General features: G+C 35.1%; 1 protein-coding gene and 7 non-coding genes across 8 annotated transcripts in view; all 8 read left to right on the top strand.

The window, feature by feature from the left end:
• Window positions 1-6705, top strand: part of LOC133337407 (uncharacterized) — a 30657-nt gene extending 23952 nt beyond the window's left edge. Inside the window, exon 3 of the mRNA XM_061545635.1 lies at window positions 5642-6705. Coding sequence (XP_061401619.1) covers window positions 5642-6705 — 1064 coding nt within the window. The remainder of the gene's footprint in view (window positions 1-5641) is intronic.
• Window positions 6706-12064: 5359 nt separating this feature from the next.
• On the top strand, window positions 12065-12136 carry Trnaw-cca (transfer RNA tryptophan (anticodon CCA)). The gene has a single exon. It is a non-coding gene; the product is annotated as a tRNA-Trp (tRNA).
• A 181-nt stretch (window positions 12137-12317) lies between these two features.
• On the top strand, window positions 12318-12389 carry Trnaw-cca (transfer RNA tryptophan (anticodon CCA)). Its single transcript has one exon. It is a non-coding gene; the product is annotated as a tRNA-Trp (tRNA).
• A 1127-nt stretch (window positions 12390-13516) lies between these two features.
• Trnaw-cca (transfer RNA tryptophan (anticodon CCA)) lies at window positions 13517-13588 on the top strand. The gene has a single exon. It is a non-coding gene; the product is annotated as a tRNA-Trp (tRNA).
• Window positions 13589-13724: 136 nt separating this feature from the next.
• Trnaw-cca (transfer RNA tryptophan (anticodon CCA)) lies at window positions 13725-13796 on the top strand. Its single transcript has one exon. It is a non-coding gene; the product is annotated as a tRNA-Trp (tRNA).
• A 573-nt stretch (window positions 13797-14369) lies between these two features.
• On the top strand, window positions 14370-14441 carry Trnaw-cca (transfer RNA tryptophan (anticodon CCA)). The gene has a single exon. It is a non-coding gene; the product is annotated as a tRNA-Trp (tRNA).
• A 785-nt stretch (window positions 14442-15226) lies between these two features.
• Trnaw-cca (transfer RNA tryptophan (anticodon CCA)) lies at window positions 15227-15298 on the top strand. The gene has a single exon. It is a non-coding gene; the product is annotated as a tRNA-Trp (tRNA).
• A 2434-nt stretch (window positions 15299-17732) lies between these two features.
• On the top strand, window positions 17733-17804 carry Trnaw-cca (transfer RNA tryptophan (anticodon CCA)). The gene has a single exon. It is a non-coding gene; the product is annotated as a tRNA-Trp (tRNA).
• The last annotated feature ends 561 nt before the right edge of the window (window positions 17805-18365 follow it).

The raw sequence follows: 18365 nt of genomic DNA, 5'->3' as shown, positions 1-18365 counted from the left end.
TTTTCAATAGGGTTCGTCCTTAGGCCAAATAAATGAGATGTGGCAAATTTTATCCAATTCGGATCATAAATGCGACCTGTACTTTGTTTACAATTTAACATGGAAATGCATACTGACGGACATATATAAAACGACTCAGAAAGTGATTCTATATCGTTTCCTTTTGCCTGTGTGTACCACTTTGTGGTATGAAAATGGCACCCAAAAGAATCGGTTATTGATCATTTTTGGTAAGGAGATGTGATCAGATACGAATACAAAATTACATCAAATTCGGTTGAGAAGCACGCTCAAAACACACGATAAATGTGGGGAACCCTTATATAAAAGCTACCCAAATAAATGAAACAACAAAGTACCAAATTACATCAAATTGGTCGAAAAATGCGCTCAACACCCAAAAAAAAAAAATACAATTGGGGGTACCCTTATATGTGGGTTATTCCTATACTTGGACCGATATATTCCATCTTCGAACTTGACCTGTCTGCAGACAAAATACTCTAGGCAAAATTTTGGCGATCTATCTCAATTTGTTTAGATGCTAAAGTGATTACAACAGACAGACGGAATCGTTATACAATTTTAAGCCGATCAAGCATTTATATACTTAATAGGATCTCAAAATGATTATTTCGATTAGTTACAAACAGAAACATTAACTAAATGTACCCTTCATACTATGGTGGAGTGTATAAAAATATAATAACATGCGAACGGGGTATTCAGTTTGACCCAAACAACGCATTCGGTACAGTAACCTATATCACGTGGGAAGGATATGTCTACTGTTCACATTTTCTGGTACCTCCTCAAAATTGTGTTATAATTTATTTTGTCCACACCTTGCACAAAATACAATTCTTACCAAATTTCGATTAGGTCTAAGGCTCTATCGACACACGTTTGAATATCCGATTTGTAACAATACATATCTGAATGTTTCTACCAAATCCATATAAAGATCGAAGATATAGTCGTTAGACCCACTTTGCAAATCTCATACAATGCGGATTCGTTTTGTTCCAAGTGTAGTAAAATTAATATTCGCACTAAATATAGACTTAGTTCAAAGTCTATTGGACCCGTCCTGTTGGAACTTTCCAACCTAATGTAACCATTTTAGAAAGGTGGTGGATAAGATGGGATTTCGTTTAAATACAAAAACAAGCGTAATAAAAAAAACTAGTGAGCGGAGCATTATAATCGGACGGGGCCGACCATATGATACCCTACACAACATCCACAAAAATTTAATTTCCATGGTTCTATATTCTGAGTTCTAGAGGACAGTACATCCCTTCTAATTACTTGTTCATATTCCCTTCACCGTGGGTTGTGTTGTGATGTTCGGCTTTCAATTGTGGCCTATAGATAGAAAAAAAAACACAAAAAAAATAAATTTTCGGTCCACCTCATCCCAATATTATTATCTGATCATAACCGAAAATTAAAGGCGTGGTCCTTGACTATACCTGGATCCTCATGGACAATTTCAAAGCGATTGGTATCAATTTAAAGGCTAATCACTTCTCTTGGATATACTATCAACTTTTCGTTTCTATGTCCTTCAGGATTAAATACATACGCCATAGAATAAAAAATTGTTTAATTTTTCACACAAAAGTTAGGGTCCATTTGACCCGCTAAATATTGACCGATCTTTATCAAAACAGGCATGCTTATTCTTTGGCCCGATCCCCTTCTCCATGTAAAAACTCGCGAAGTTTGAGCCATAATTGCGGCCTCTGGAACGACCAGAAAATCAGCAAAAAATAAAGTATTTGATCCATTTCATGCCCTAAATATTAATCGATCTTTACCAAAAAGAATAGGGTTCTTCATTGGCCAGAACACATCCCAAATTTTGCAAATTTTATGAGAGACAATTTTGTACAATATTTGGAGGTCTTGTGCTATTAGAAAATAACGACAAAAACGCACAAAGATTCGATATAGAACAATGATATGTTTTACAAAAATTTTCCTCATTGAATTTGACTGAAGATATGTAATCTCAAAAATAACCTGAAATAGCAGCATACAAAGCATTTCTTCATACATTTAAGGATTTCGAATGCAATTAAAATGGAGTCTCATATTTAATTATTTTCTGGGGTGAACTCTGTCTCTATATTGAAAAACTCATGCTTGCTGTTTTTCCTTCGAAAAAAAACCGAATACCAAATATCAAAATATTAGGATGGAACATGGAGATTTTATGGGAGATATGTCATATGCCATTTCTAACTCTAAAAACGCGGAATGCAAAGTTGCAGCCACTTCGGTTACAAAATGCGGCTAAACCTTCAAAAATTCAAAAAAGGGCGTTATACCAATATATCCCATTTTATTTTAAATAGCGAAATTGACATAGAATTTCATTCTGATCATGAATAGATATATCTACTTTACAGATCTATAACAAATATTGTTTGGTCATATCGTATGGTGGAGGATATAAAATATATATGAGTGCGCCGATCCACGTTAATTAAATGGTATTTGCCTTTAAACAAAATAATGAGTACTGTCGAAATCACTTATAACGATGATCAAGGACCAGAGAAATTGGTTGGTATAGGCTAGACAGAACAATTTTCGGACTTTTAAGTAACGTTTTTAAAAACGTTGACGTTATAATCAACTGTAGACCCAAATATCTCCTACTACTGTATAGGAAATTCACTCATTTTATATGTTCCAAAAAAACTACTCAAATTCAATTGTTTTAAATGAAATAAACGATGATTAAGGTTATTTATTACCTAATTATACAATCGGAATAATCCACAAAAATTCTCCCAAAAAATTGTGTAGCAATAAATAAATTGATGAGATTGTACTTATTAACAGGAATACGAATATATAAAAACCAAAAACAAATTGACCAGTTTAACAGAAATCGAAACGGGTAACAATACCTGTAGTTACTATCCAGATGTTAGACGAGCCCCGCAAAATACTGGAAGTATTGCTATAACACGCGTTGTATAACAAAATAGATGAAACAGTTAAATGACCAGTGGTCTAATTGGTTTAAACGAAAATAAATTTTACAAAAATAAAACAAGAGATGCTATAGTAGGAGGGATCGAAAAAATGGATACCCTATGCATGTAACTTGGAAATGGGATCCTATACTAGGCAGAGATATTCTCCTTCTTTGCCATGTCTTGTCTCGTTTCTTCTTATTTACTTATACGTTCCTGTTCTGGGCCATGTTTCCACCATTACGGTTTGGCTTATTGTTCGTTTGAACACTTGTTTGATATATTGTATTTAGCATTTATATCGAAATAATTTGAAAAATACATATGCGAATTTGGAAGTCGCAATCGAGTGAGTGTTTGTTAAGTGAAAGTTTGTTAACAACAGAAACAGCCAAAATAACAAACACCAAGTAAGGGAGAGAGACGGAGAACGATACCAAAACAAAACAAACACGGACAATGAATGATAATTGTGATGTTTTTTCTCTTGGGGAGAGAGAGGGAAAATGAGCGCATATGGCGCAGTGTTGAACATAACTAAATTTGGAGTAAGTGTGTGAGAGCGTAATTGAGATATAATCATCAAAAATGACTGACGAAAAGAGAATACATGTTTAGCCATCACCGCTATCGTACTATTTTGTACATGAGTGTTGAGGTAGAGTGAATTAGGAAAATAGTTGTGATATTAATGAAATGTTTACATTTATTAGCTTTCTCATGATTATAAAACGTTTGCTTATATTGAAAGCTTTATTTCTTTGTAGATATTCTTCATGGAAATAAAATTCGATGTTGATTTAGCCATATCCATTTACCTGTTGTCTGCCGTTGAAATCACGATTGAGCTTGTAATATTTAAGATACAGCATTGCATTAATATTACTCCTTTGATGATTGTTAATGAAAATTGGAAATGCCGGTCCACGTTTGGTTATATACCAATCTTAGCAAAAGCTTCTAATGTTCGGTGTTTTGAGAATCTTGACAACGTTTTTCATCCGTAAAGTCTGTAATTCCTACCAACAATTTTCAATATGGGTCCATTGTTTGCTATAGCTCGCATAAAGCGGACCCCGCCCCATTTTCTGCATTTTAAGGGATTAGATTAGGGGTAAAATTTGTCTACCTAAAACTAACAATATCGGTTCACTTTATGGTTTAGCTCCCATATAGCGTAACCCTCTAAATATTGGGCATTTTGGGATTTCGGACACACTTTTCAACCAAATTGGATGAAATTTTCATATTGGGTATAAAATCTTGTCACTCAAAATTATTGATATCGGTTAACTTTTTGCTATAGTTGCCATATAAAGGTCCCGCCCCCATTACCGATATTTTAAGCGATTTAGCCGAATTTTCCAACACAAATGGCTAAAATTTTGTATATTGGATACTCATTGGGTATAAAAATTGGGTTTACAAATTATCAATATCGGTTCACTTTTTTGGTATAGCTCCCATATAACGGACCCGTCCTATTTTCGGTATTTTCAGGGATTCAGCCGCATTTTCTCTTCAAGTAATTGTATTTGATATATTGGGATAACGGTACCTCCTAATATTCGGAATTTTTGGATAGAGGACACGAGTTTCAAACGAATTGGCTGTAATTTAGTATTTTCAGTTCTCATTCTGTGCAATATCTTCATACCCATATAACTATACCGAATCATTTTCGATATTTTGAGGGATTTTGCCAGAAAATTATCAAATTATAGCTCCCACAAAAGGGTTCTGTTCCGTTTTCGGTATTCTGAAGGTTTCAACCGCATATTGATGGTATTTTGAAGATTTTTTTCCGTATTTTTCAAACGAGGTGATTGTAATTTGGCGATCCAAGTTCTTGGAGGGTAAACTACTTCTACGAAGAACATATTTTATAAAGATCCACGTTTCGGAATTTTAAAGGTTATTCCCGCATTCTCCAAACGAAGTGGCTGTAATTTGGCAACCAGTGTATATGGAGGGTAAGCTGCTTCTTTGCTGAATATTTTCAATATAGGATACATTTTTTTATATCCCCCATATAAAAGTTCGGCCCCTTTTTCAGTAGTTTGAAGGTCTAAGCTGTATTTTTCAATCGAAGTTGCTGCATTTCGGCATTCGTGTTTCTTGCAGGAAAAACAACTTCTACACATTTAATTTTCAATATAGGTCCACGTTTTGGTATTGCCTAAATAAAAGTCCCTTATTCCTTATTGGAGGAAACAATGCCTTCGCATCTCTAATATAGGTCCATGTTTTGGTATAGCTGTAATATACAGGTCCTGAATTTTCCCACCGATGTCTTTGATGTGATGGTTTATAGGTATTCCATGTTCCTGATGGGTCAAAAAATTAGCAGAAAATTGTCTATCTTGATTCATGTTTTCACATAAAGGTCCCAATATTGATATGTTGAGGGTTATAATTTAATTTTTCAAGAGGAAAAAACTACTCCCGGCAGTAATATACCAGGCCATACCTCACATATAGGTCTTGAATGATGTGCAAAATTTTCAAATGCCCACCTCATGGTGGAGAATATAACATGTTCTGCTCAATCGAACTTCAAAAAATGTTTACTTTTTAAGAACACAAAATATACCTCTAAATCAACAACAAAAATAATAACGAAAAAAACTTTCTTTTTCTCATTTCAGCCATGACACCCTACCACACATACACGCTTGTGGCTCTAAGCTGTCTCTTTGTTGCTGTCAGCTCTCAATATAGCTATGAAAAACCCACCAAGGTCATTGATGATGGCTATGCATATGCAAAACCCACAGCAAGTGGTCATTTCTTTCCACCATTGCCAACGGTAAAACCTCTCCCAGCAGTACCAGATCTTCCGCCACTGCCAACAGCACGTCCCAAAGTAACACTGACCCAGCAAACCCTTTATCAAACACATCCAACTCCTGGTAATGTAGCTCCGCATACCACATATATTCCTGCTTCGTTCAAGCCCACGGAAATTGGTAAAATTGCACAACAATATCGTCCATCATCATCACCATCCAGGTCATCTGGAGGTTCCTCACCTTCGTCATTTGGTGTTACTGGTAGTGGTAGCGGCAGTTATACACCACCCACCGCACCCACTGGCAGTGGTGAGTTATTACTGGGTACCTATGGACCACCATCACCTGGTGAAGAAGGCCAGCCTCTGCGTATTCCCTTCGGCAAGACAGCCATCATCCATCCCCCCAGTCCCAGCAACAATGTTAATGAGCAACAACCTTTCGGCAGCATTGGAGGACGTCCACTCAAACAATATGCCGTCATTGAGATTATTGATAATGATATTGCCCAGAATAATCAACCCTTCTTACCACCGGTGGTGCATGATGATTTCCGCGCTCTGATTGGTGCCACAGGAACGGGTGCTATACCTTCTCTCGGATCTGGTGGTTTTCAATTTGATTCCAAGGCAAATTCAAATGTTGTGGCCCAACAGCAGCTGCAGGTTCAAACATCCTTCCGTTCAAGTGGCAGTCAAATTTCCTTGGGTTCCGGAGGTTTAGGTTTGGTACGTCTTCCCGATGGAAAAATCCATTTGGGTTCCGGTTCATTAGGTTACATCAGCAGTGATATGGTACGTCACAATGCCAATGAGGCTCGTACACGTTCGGAGATGGCTAGAGCGAGTGCCCTGCATTTTGGCCACGGCTCTTTGGCTCAATCACAGCAATTTGGTGGCGATAGTAGATTTAGATTTTAATTGATGAGTGCTTTTAAATTTAAATTCGTTACAATTACAACAACACATACAAATTGAATCGATCGAATTTGTGTTATTTTTTCGTTCGTAAATACGAGAACTTTTGTAAAATAGACAGACATGGGTCTGAGATTTATTCCTGATATGTTTTTATCATTTTTTGTTTCTTTTATTAAGTATTGAATGTCTTTTTTGTATAGTTTCTTCGTTTTAATCAATGTGTGTTTGCTTTGTACATATATTATATTATTATCAATATACATACATATATACCTACATTTTTGTTTTTGTATCATTACGATGTAAATAAAAATAATAATTACGAAAACTAAATATTTTTTGTTTTATTTTGGGGATTTAAAACTACTTCCTTCTTGTTTACAAAAATATAATAGAGTTACCATATGGTTAGATTCGGGTAATAGACATGGTGGGTAAGTGTCTAGGATATCTCATGTTGGGACGTTTATCCGAGACACAAACATACGGCAGTAGTTGGCAACGCAGGGCATTGTTTTGAATAACGTTGCCACTGAAAGAAATTATATTCAAAAATCTTCTCGTTGAAAAATTGGGACATTCTGACAATAGATGCACTTGTCAGAAAAATTATTCGTACATTTTGAAATTTAAAATGTCATACTCTGACTACCTTTTAGGTCTTAAGCATTCAAGGTTTTTAAAAATGATTTGCTATATTGGCGATTTATTATGTTTTAAAAATTATAAAAATTACACCCTCAGCATTATGGCTAATGAGGCTATATCCACCTCGCTCCGGGAAAAATGTGCCTCATCGACATGTTGTTTTTAAATCCCAGACAATTTGGAGTCGATTTAAAAATGTTCGCCCGTCCGGCTGATGCGCACGAAGGGAGTAACTGATTTCATTCAAACTTTGCATATTGTAATATTTCTTCCAAACTTAGTTCCACTGGTCCACTCCAAACAATTGTTGAAATGTTGCTGAAATTTTATTTTATAAAATCATGCGAACGAACTATCCGATTTGGTCCATGGTCAAATTGTGCTGAAATTGTATTTTATATCAAACAAAACTGTATAATTTTGGACAATAGGACTTATCGATTCACTTCTTTTAGTACCTCCCGCGCAAAATCGCATATGTAGCGAACGGTAATATATATACCGTAAAGGTATCAAGCTTAAACATGGAACCCGTTGGTCCCTTCTTTTGTTACATTCCCCACAAAATGTCAAAATTTTGGAAATTTATTAATACATTATTAATATGAGTTTGGTTTGATCCAAACTTTGCAAATCGTAATATTTTGTCAAACCCACATAAAAACTAAGATTATGTCTATATGACAACTTCATCTGGATCCCCTACAAAACATATACCTTATAAGTATAAAGCGCATAATAAAGCCGGTATTTTATTCCGTAGACCTCATTAAACCATTTTACTAGTATTTCCCTTTTTTTTCAAGTAAAATAATCCATATTTTCTATTTATTTCATCAGACAAAAATTGTTGAAAAAAGTGATTTTGCGATACTTTGGCAACTTTTAGTAAGTTGTGGGTTATCCTTTGCGTTGAAGAACCTCTGTAAGTCGTTTCTGCATTGACTGGACTAAGTTTGGAGGGCGAATTTAATTGATGGGACGTATTATATGGTAGCCAAAACTTTACATTTTGCACCGTCTGATTTGGAACCAATATTCGTGTAATAGGTGGACTTTGCTTCAAATTGTGCTTTAAAATATGTAAATAACCACAAAGATCCATCCAAAAAAGGCAATTTTTCACGCCTTTAGTTAATATCCCGTCGTGTTTAATTGCTGGAACAAGATTTTCATTATTAAGCAAAGTTCCACTCATCCGCTAACCTAAGGGTTTTTCCTTTGATGTCAAAAAATGCAAAGCTTTGCATTGGTTTCTCCCAATCTATGTCAAATATGTACGACATTCTAAGAGTGGTACGGACTTGATAATATTTTTTTTTTTTATTTTGCGCACGGTATCTTCAATTATGTTTTTTGGTCTGTTCCAGTGCTTTTTTAATAGTAAATCTAGTAAAAGGGAAGCATTGCAAAATTGCTCTCAGAGTACACAATAATTTGAAAAGTTCGGGAACGCAAATCTAGTAAATATGCCAAAATTAGATGTAGAAGTAGGCATTCCTGATTACCATTTTTACTTGGCCAAATTTCTCGAGTAATAAGTTTACAAAGAGAACGCCATTTTGTTTTGTGCTCTCTTAAATTTGATTCAATGTTTTACCAGTTTTGTGGGTTGAGGAACGGTTTTCGAGTAAAATGTTGCAAAACATGTAAACTGAGTAGATTCATTTAGGTTCTGGAACGGAACTTTTGTTGAAGGGATTTTTGGTACTTCTTTCCACCGAAAAATGGGAATAACGGCAAGTTGGTACATTGTGTAGCACATTTTCTACGAAAAAGCATTAAAATTTGTTCCACTTTTTACAATAACTTTCCAGATTTCGGTATTTTGAGGATTATGGTCAATTTCTTAAACCAAATTTACTGTAATTTGTAATTTTGAATTGAAAATCCTACCAAAAATTATCCAAAAATACCTCTCAAATTTCGATATTTTTGGAATTGGCTACAATATGGCATTTTGAATTCACATTAGATAACAAATCTCCATGCCAAAAATTATCAATATTAATCCGTTTTTTGGATATCTCCATATAGCGGTAAAACCCGGCCCATTACTCATAGAAATAATCTAATTCGTATATTATATGAATAGAGTTCAGAAAGTGTTTTCAATGTCCGGATTTCAGCACTTTATGAATGCAATTCATACAACTTTAAATACTGGTTTCTTATCAAAGAGAGCGAAAAAACACCTTTGTCTGTGCTTGGTGTTGACGGGTTTTATATGACGCAGAAACCACTTTGTCTTTTTACTCATTTATTTACTACAATTACAATTATATACAAATTTCAAAATTCAGTTTGTTGTTCAACACATATATTGTATTAGGCATTAATATCAAAATAATTTGGAAAATGCATATGCGAATTGTATGACCCCATGCCGGGGTCGGTAGCAGTGTCTGAAATAAGGGTAACAATGGAATTCGAAACTAACCACAATCTAGTGAGTGTAGATACGGCGGTTGTTTGCAAGGGAAACAGTAGTCAAACAAACGATTGCAGAACTAACAACCACCAAGGAGGGGAGGGGGAAGAACAATAGAACAAAATAAAAATTATAATCTAACCTAACTTAATTTAATGTTAAATTAAGTTTATTTTCGATATTCCTAGAATATTTTAAGTAAAACGGCATTTACATTTGAACTTTTCGCCGAATTGATTGATTGATTGACTATCTGCAAAAGCGTAGAACGATATATTTGAATCAATTAAATTTACAAATTCGGAACAACGTCCTGGCTTACAACACAAATAATAGTTTTTCATCAAGACACCCGGGCACAAGAGGGTTTTAACAATGGCTAAAATCAACGAATTAATGTACGAGTTGCTTGACCACCCACCACATTCTTCTAATTTAGCACCCAGTGACTTTTACTTGTTCCCAAATTTAAAAAAAAAATTCTTGCTGGCAACCGTTTTGCCTCAAACGAAGATGCAATTACAGTTGTAAACCACAATTGTCTGGGGATTATATTTAAAAATAAAAATATTTTTTAAAAACTAACTATTCTAACTCATTCATTTATAGCCTAATCTCCCTTACATACATATACACCATATGAACGAGATTTTGTTATATTTTTTAGTTTAGTTCGATAAAACAAGTGGCAAGTTAAGCGAACACTTAACACAGCGCCATTTTGTAATTTTTTAAGCCCGTAGGCGTGATTAACTCCTCTTTAAATGCGTCTTTCTTGTGAGCCGTCCGAAGACGAACTGCCTAATCCCCTTTAAGACTTATAAATTGTTTACTTTTAAAATATTATCATTTAAGGGGACCCCCCCCCATTCTCGGGGTCAAAATTTTTGTTGACTTAATTCCAATCTACACTAATTCAAGAATGTCCCTGCAAAATTTCAAGTTAAAATCTCAAGAACTCTTGAAGATATAGCCGATTTATTGTGTCAGCATCAAGTTACGGCTGAAGGGCTTCTCAAACTTTAAACGCGTTTTTCTCTAAACATTTTTTTGCGAATGGCGGGCACGATAACTCAAAAACTAATAACCCAATCGATTTCAAATTTTTACACGTTTCTCTGTGAGTGTATAGCTATCGTATGAACTAGGATAAAGCCAATCGGTTAAGATCTTCCTTATTTTTTAACTTGGTTTTTGGTAAAAAATTGACGATTTTCCAAAAATATTTTTTCAAAGGTCCGCCATTTTGTTAATTTTAGAGCGAGGTCAATAATCCTAGTTCATAAGAGAGCCAGACATGTACTCTTTCCAACACCGTTGGCATTTTCGGATTCCGATGTTCCAGTGAGGAGTTATCATGCCCGCCATCAAAAATAAGGACTTTTCTTTGATCACAAAAAACAACAACAAAACAACAACAAAATTTTTTCGTAAATTATTTTTCTTCCTTTTGAAATCTTCAAATATATATGTGCAAAGTTACAAACCTTAACAAGTATTGGTATTCATTTACCAGCCCATTTAAAATCTTAAAAATAAAAAATCGAGAATGGGGGGGGGTTCCCTTAAATCGATTTACATAATTTTGTCCCATTGTAACAAACGAATGGCATGTTTATGGATTGATCTAAGTCGGTTCACATTTACATAAAGGTCATATATATTAGATTATACAATTTCATGTTAATGGCCCTTCTGTTAGGATGCATTTGTTTAATATACCCATAGTGGTGAAGGGTATCATATAGTCGGCCCCGTCCGACTTTACTGCTTTCCTTGCTGGTTTTACTTATTTTAGCTTTCTTGCTTCTATTGGGCATTCTATTGTACAACAGTTACAACCCAACTTAGCAGATCTATGTCGACGCGCATTAAGTTCAAGCTACCATCAGCAATGTCAATGCACGTTCAAACTCCATGTTTCTTTTATTCAATACCCTCCATATGTATTTTTTAATGACCATCATAAAATAATACAGTATCTTATCTAAATATAACAATATAATATAGAACTTATTTATTTAAAAAATATAAATTAAATTAATACAAATTCGTAAAGTAAACCCCTTTCTAGTCATATGCTTGACCACACACCAAATGCAAACCATACCCAGGGTAAAGAATCAACGATTAACAGTCACAATCACAAGTGTGTGTGCTAAAAATAGTACCCGGCACACAGCAGGCTAATAACAAAGAACCCACAATCAACCAACCAACAGATGTGAATTGTGTGTGTTCGTCAAAACCACAATATCATGTTTGTACGAATATGTGTTAGACTCCGTGGCGCAACGGTAGCGCGTCTGACTCCAGATCAGAAGGTTGCGTGTTCAAATCACGTCGGGGTCAAAACAAAAGTTTTTGGAAAAAACTTGTTTTTCTGTTCCCAAATTAAATGTGGGAATTTGTAAAAATAAAAAATTGCAAATTTTGAAAAATAATATTTTTTGCAAACATAATTCCGTTTTTGTTTAAATCGGTCCTGGTTGAAAATGATTTATGAGCCACTTTGTACAAACGTTTTTTGTGCGACTCCGTGGCGCAACGGTAGCGCGTCTGACTCCAGATCAGAAGGTTGCGTGTTCAAATCACGTCGGGGTCAAATTGAACAGAATTGTTGTTTTTTAATTGTTTATAAAGTAATTATTTACTTAAAATTTACACCAAGCGCCTTAATGTTAAAAAATACAAGATTCTGAAAATGGGAACAAAGAATTAATTGATTATTTCGAGTATTGACTGGATTTGTAGTAGAGAAAATATTATTATATTTTTTTAAACTTGTTATACCCTCCAACATGAGATGGACATTCAAAATATCTATAAATCGGGACTTGTGTATTGGGGCCATGACATTTTAAATTGCTGTCAGAGAAAAAAATGAACAAACCACCGACACTCAGATTGGAAAATAGGGTTGTACCTTGAAATCCTTAAAATTCCGAAAATTGGTAGTACGGTTATATAGGGGCCATATAAATATAATTTTTGGAAGATAAATGTGACACCCAATGACAAACCATTCTATCCAATTAGAGCAGTTCGGTTATAACACGTGTACAAACCCCAAAATACCAAATAATGGGCGATGCTGTTAAATAGGTGGTTAACCTGAAGCTTGGGCTAATATTGTTATACCTATGAACTGATCCATTTTGAAGCTTATACAACAGAAGTGACGACAATTAACCATTTTGTAAAAACAGAAGGGTTACATATCCTCTTAGAAAACTGTAAGTACTGATCCGATTAAGGTCCCCTTCAGTTTAATAATATTGAAGGTCATAGTCGTATTTCCATGTATAATTTGGTATTCCGGGTTCTTATAATGACACCACACATTTCTTGCATCTTCATGGTTTTATTCGAATTTTCCAATCGAAGTGACCAAAAGTCGGTATATCGAGATCTCAGGGACATCAGTAGAAAATTTAAATATTGACAAATGTTTTGCGGGAACCTTATGAAAGTTCAGAAATATTATGAACGTCTTCCACTTGAAGTGGCTGCACGGCAGACAAATTTCAAAATTGGGTAAAGTTTTGTCATTGATATGCTATAATGGTCTCGTACCATTTAATGTATTTTGAAGGCCACAGTCGAATTTTCTCAGGTTCTCAGAGGATAATAAGAATCCTCGCTGGCAACAACGACGTAGCCAGAGGCCCTGGTCCCGGTTCACTACATAGCCCTGAAATGTCTTTAATAAATTCTCAATCTATGAGACATGACTCCGTGGCGCAACGGTAGCGCGTCTGACTCCAGATCAGAAGGTTGCGTGTTCAAATCACGTCGGGGTCAAATTGAACAGAATTGTTGTATACTTTTTGTATCGAATTCAAATTTATTTCAGGATAAAAGGTTTTGAGAATGTTTTTTAATTTTTAAAACATATCCATCATGGATTTTATAAACTATTTAAAAACGCCTTATGTAAGACTCCGTGGCGCAACGGTAGCGCGTCTGACTCCAGATCAGAAGGTTGCGTGTTCAAATCACGTCGGGGTCAAGATAGTTACATTTCTTTTGTATCCTTCCAGGGGTAGATTGAGTTATGGCCTTTAATGTATGGAACCGGACTATACAAGTTATTAAACCAAAATATATTGCAACCAATCAAGCTGTTTGAATTGACTCGGCACATACTGCAATTATATCGAAAGTTATGTATTCCACACAAACGTATTTATTCACGTATATATATTGTTCCCTTCACAATTTTGAGATCCTGTACATCATCCGATGTCGATAAAATTTTCTTGGTCTTACGTGGCCTTTCATATGACTTTTGAGTATTCGGAGGATTAGGAAATATGGTGGACATACATACGTTATAATGGTCCTAATACGACAGCTGCCACTCAGACGATCGAGGTTTGGTTTTTACGTTATAACAAGTGACCCGTCAGCTTATAGCATGTGAAGCATTTTTGTGATTTTGACCGATGAACTGTCCTGCTCCAAATCGGTTTAGAAATCTTCAAACTTCATGGCGTACTAGGCAATAAAAATCGCTAAAACACATCTGCATCTTATGATGGCGCGTATAAATGTTAAGATTTTGAAAATCCGTCTTTTATAGGACTCCGTGGCGCAACGGTAGCGCGTCTGACTCCAGATCAGAAGGTTGCGTGTTCAAATCACGTCGGGGTCAATCGGTGTTTTTATCAAAGACAGAACAATTTTTAATGAATATTTTTATAATTTCATTCACAGTTAATTATTTCCATATAGTACATGTATCTCGCTTAAAATACCAGTAAAAATCTGTTTATTTCCCTAACTGTATCTGTTGCTCATTCTATTGTGACTAGTTTTGCACTCCATTGTTCTATATTTCAGACACTCTTGCCGACCGACCTCTGTATTGGTTTTACAAAATTCGTGTATGTATTTTCCAAATTATTTCGATATTCGTTATATCCATAGTTTGTTATACGAGTATGAAAAATATTTCTTAAAACTTCGGGATCTCGGAACTTCGTTATAACCGGTAAAATAAATAAAATTGTTCTAATGATGCAGAACATGTAAGTAAATAAAAGGAAACGAGCCAAGACATAACGAAGAAGAAAACATAAAATTGAAATATAAACCAGTAGAAACCCACAGAAACCTGTCACTACTACCAAACATACCCAAAGTTATTTTTCTCTCTGGCATGCAACCAGTATTTAAAGTTTTATGAATTGCATTCATAAAATGCAGAATTCTCGTCATTCGTGTAGGTGTATATAGTAGAACAAACTATGTTAATTTGTAGAAAGCAAGCTTATTTGGAAATCGAATTAAAAACGTATTTCCTTATGTCGGTATACATCCCATATTGAGAAGGATATTATTTATTAGCTTTTGGTTAATTGATCAAACCCTCAATAGTTTTTTAAATAAATGTCCAATGGTATCAAATAAAGAAGTCATATTGGAATAGCTGCGTGGGACTCCGTGGCGCAACGGTAGCGCGTCTGACTCCAGATCAGAAGGTTGCGTGTTCAAATCACGTCGGGGTCAATGAAAATTACTTTTTTCAAAACCATATTTAGATTACGCAATTTTAGAGAAAGCGAATATCTTTTGCATAATATATGGAAGGAAAATATTGATACTTGGCGTAGAGGAAGAGGGGGTGGGGTGCAAATGTGTCAAGCAATGCGATTTGGATACAACGTCGTCGTAGCTTGTTAAAAACAAACCTAGTTTTAGTTGGATTTGTTCTAACCACTACTTAAACAAGTAAAAACGTAGTGATGATCGGCTATGTCCAACCATTGGCCTATAATGAAGTTTTTTTTTGTCCAGATGTAAAAGTCAGACATTGAAATGGAAAATGGATCTCAGAATGCACAAAAATTATCTGAAGCTACTACAATAATGGTTATTATGCAATATATCGTGATTTGAGAGGAGATTGTGGTTTACATAGTTGTCGAACTACACAAAGAATTTGCAAAATTGTGAAGAAATTTGAAGAGATGAAGAGTACAAAAAGCGCGGTATAATCAGAAAAAAGTTAAGTTTTTTTTGGAAACTTCAATCTCTGCTATGAACACATGTCAAATTTTGTTTCGATCTGGCAACTTCTTCATATAGGAACAGGTGTTCAAAAAAGACGCATCCCCAATTTTTTTTACAATAGAAAAAGTAGACATGCGTTCTGAATATTTTGGGTGAAAGTGCTCCTTCATATGCAACAGTAAAAAATTAAATTAAACGTGGTCGTACAAGCACTGAAAATGAACCACGTAGTGGACGTCCAAAAACAGCAACAAGAACAGAAATTGTAACCAAAAGTGCCCTCTGATTTTGTGTCAATTTCTCGTCATTCATAGGTCTGTCTTACGGCATATTATTTTGTCATATTTTGTATTTTATTTACGTTTACTTTTGAAACAATTATCAATTTAACCCTATATAAATATTTTTTGGTGTTCGGTGACTTATATTATACAAAAATTTGATGAGAAATATTTTCGTCTTCGAGTCGAACATTGGGAGTGGTAACAGCCACCTTGAACGAATGGAGAAAGAGTCTGCCAAAGTGGGACTGACAGTAAATGACGAGAAAATCAAGCTGATGTTATCAATAAAGCTGATCGGGCCAACTGTGGAACTTAAAAACAACGGCTTTGAGGTAGTCAACGATTTTATATATCTCGGTACCGCCATAAATAGAACTAATGACATTAGTTTTGAAATCCCGAGAAGATGCTACTATGGTCTGAGTAAGCAAATTAGGAACAAAGCCAACTGTCGTCAGACCAAACTCACACTGATATTACCCGTGCTGGTTTATGGATCGAATGAACCACGAGTTTTACTCGGACATCGACATAGTCAGACATATCGAGCTGCAGCGACTACGGTGGCTAGTTCATGTTGTGAGAATGAATGAGAAAGCCCCAGCTCAAAAAGTTAAAAAAAAAACAAGCGGGAAGGCCACGAATTGCATGGAAAGATCATGCGGAAAAATGGTCTTTCAAATTGGAAAAACTCCGCACCAGACCGAAGAGCCAAGAAATACATAACAAATGTTCTGTCTCGAGCCAGCTAATTAAGTATATTTTCGTCTTTGATACCATCCTTCTAAAACGACATCTTGTGGGGAAAACTATTTTTGCATTTTATACTGGTTTTCGAGTTTTGGTTTATTCGGAGACTGGTAGGAAAACATTATCGAAAATATTTTTGTAGAATGTTCTAACCGGCAGCGAGTCAATTGATGCTTAACATTTAAGGCAAACATATTCCTCATGTTTTTATCAGTAATATTTACCAGTAGAAAAGAATCCTAATCCTAATAATATGGGGTTTTTATCGCTTCAACATTATCTTCTGGAGTCGAATAGGACCAGAATTTTGGCATTTATTATAGATGTGAAGGACAAAAGGAGACTTCCTTTCTCAAGTCAATGCAATGAAAGGCGCTGCTTTAAAACCAATTCGTCTTCTTTTGTTACTTTTCGAATTTTTCCGAAGACTTCAGAATTGACCGTCACACGTTGCTTAAACGAAACAGTCACCACTTGTTCGATTTTGGCGAAAAAAAAAACAGTCAACCATCAGGTTCGAAGTGATTCTTCGACCAACAAATTTCGTTGGATTTGAATCGACTTCGAAGACCCTATTTGTCTACTGCTGTTTATGTCGAGTTCATAGATCTTTTGAAACGAGAGCATTTCTTTGCAGGGGGAGTACTAACTATGTGACCACCACTGTATATATGAATGCTTCCCTGTTCCCACCTGCAGATAACATAGGTTATCAATTTGTTAGTAATATTAATTTTTGCCGTTAAATTAAGTTTTTAATATATATTTTATTTTCAATATTTTTCTGATAACGTAATTGAAATTCTATGTTTAATAAATCAATTTAACGGAATAACCGACCATGCAAACAGCGATGTATGTATGGCGGTTTGTATTGTTCACCTGTTGCATCAACAGACTCCGTGGCGCAACGGTAGCGCGTCTGACTCCAGATCAGAAGGTTGCGTGTTCAAATCACGTCGGGGTCAATTTATTTTTTTAATTAAGTTTTTCCATAGGAAATCTTCAATTCAGCCTGGCTGAATAAGAGTTTCTATAGAAAATCTTCAATTCAGCCTGGCTGAATAAGAGTTTCTATAGAAAATCTTCAATTCAGCCTGGCTGAATAAGAGTTTCTATAGAAAATCTTCAATTCAGCCTGGCTGAATAAGAGTTTCTATAGAAAATCTTCAATTCAGCCTGGCTGAATAAGAGTTTCTATAGAAAATCTTCAATTCAGCCTGGCTGAATAAGAGTTTCTATAGAAAATCTTCAATTCAGCCTGGCTGAATAAGAGTTTCTATAGAAAATCTTCAATTCAGCCTGGCTGAATAAGAGTTTCTATAGAAAATCTTCAATTCAGCCTGGCTGAATAATAGATTCTATAGAAAATCTTCAATTCAGCCAGTTTCTATAGAAAATCTTCAACTCAGCCTAGCTTTATAAATGTTTCTATATGGAAATCTTCAATTCAGCCTGGCTGAATATAATATGTTATAGGAAATTTTATTTTATTTATTTATTTATTTTTTTTTTTGTATTGTATATGT

The sequence above is a fragment of the Musca vetustissima genome, unplaced genomic scaffold (genome assembly GCF_032173495.1).
Source record: "Musca vetustissima isolate MV318-11 ecotype Yass unplaced genomic scaffold, APGP_CSIRO_Mvet_v1 utg27459, whole genome shotgun sequence".
Taxonomy (NCBI): Eukaryota; Metazoa; Arthropoda; class Insecta; order Diptera; family Muscidae; genus Musca; species Musca vetustissima.
This window is presented reverse-complemented; position numbering and strand designations above follow the sequence as displayed.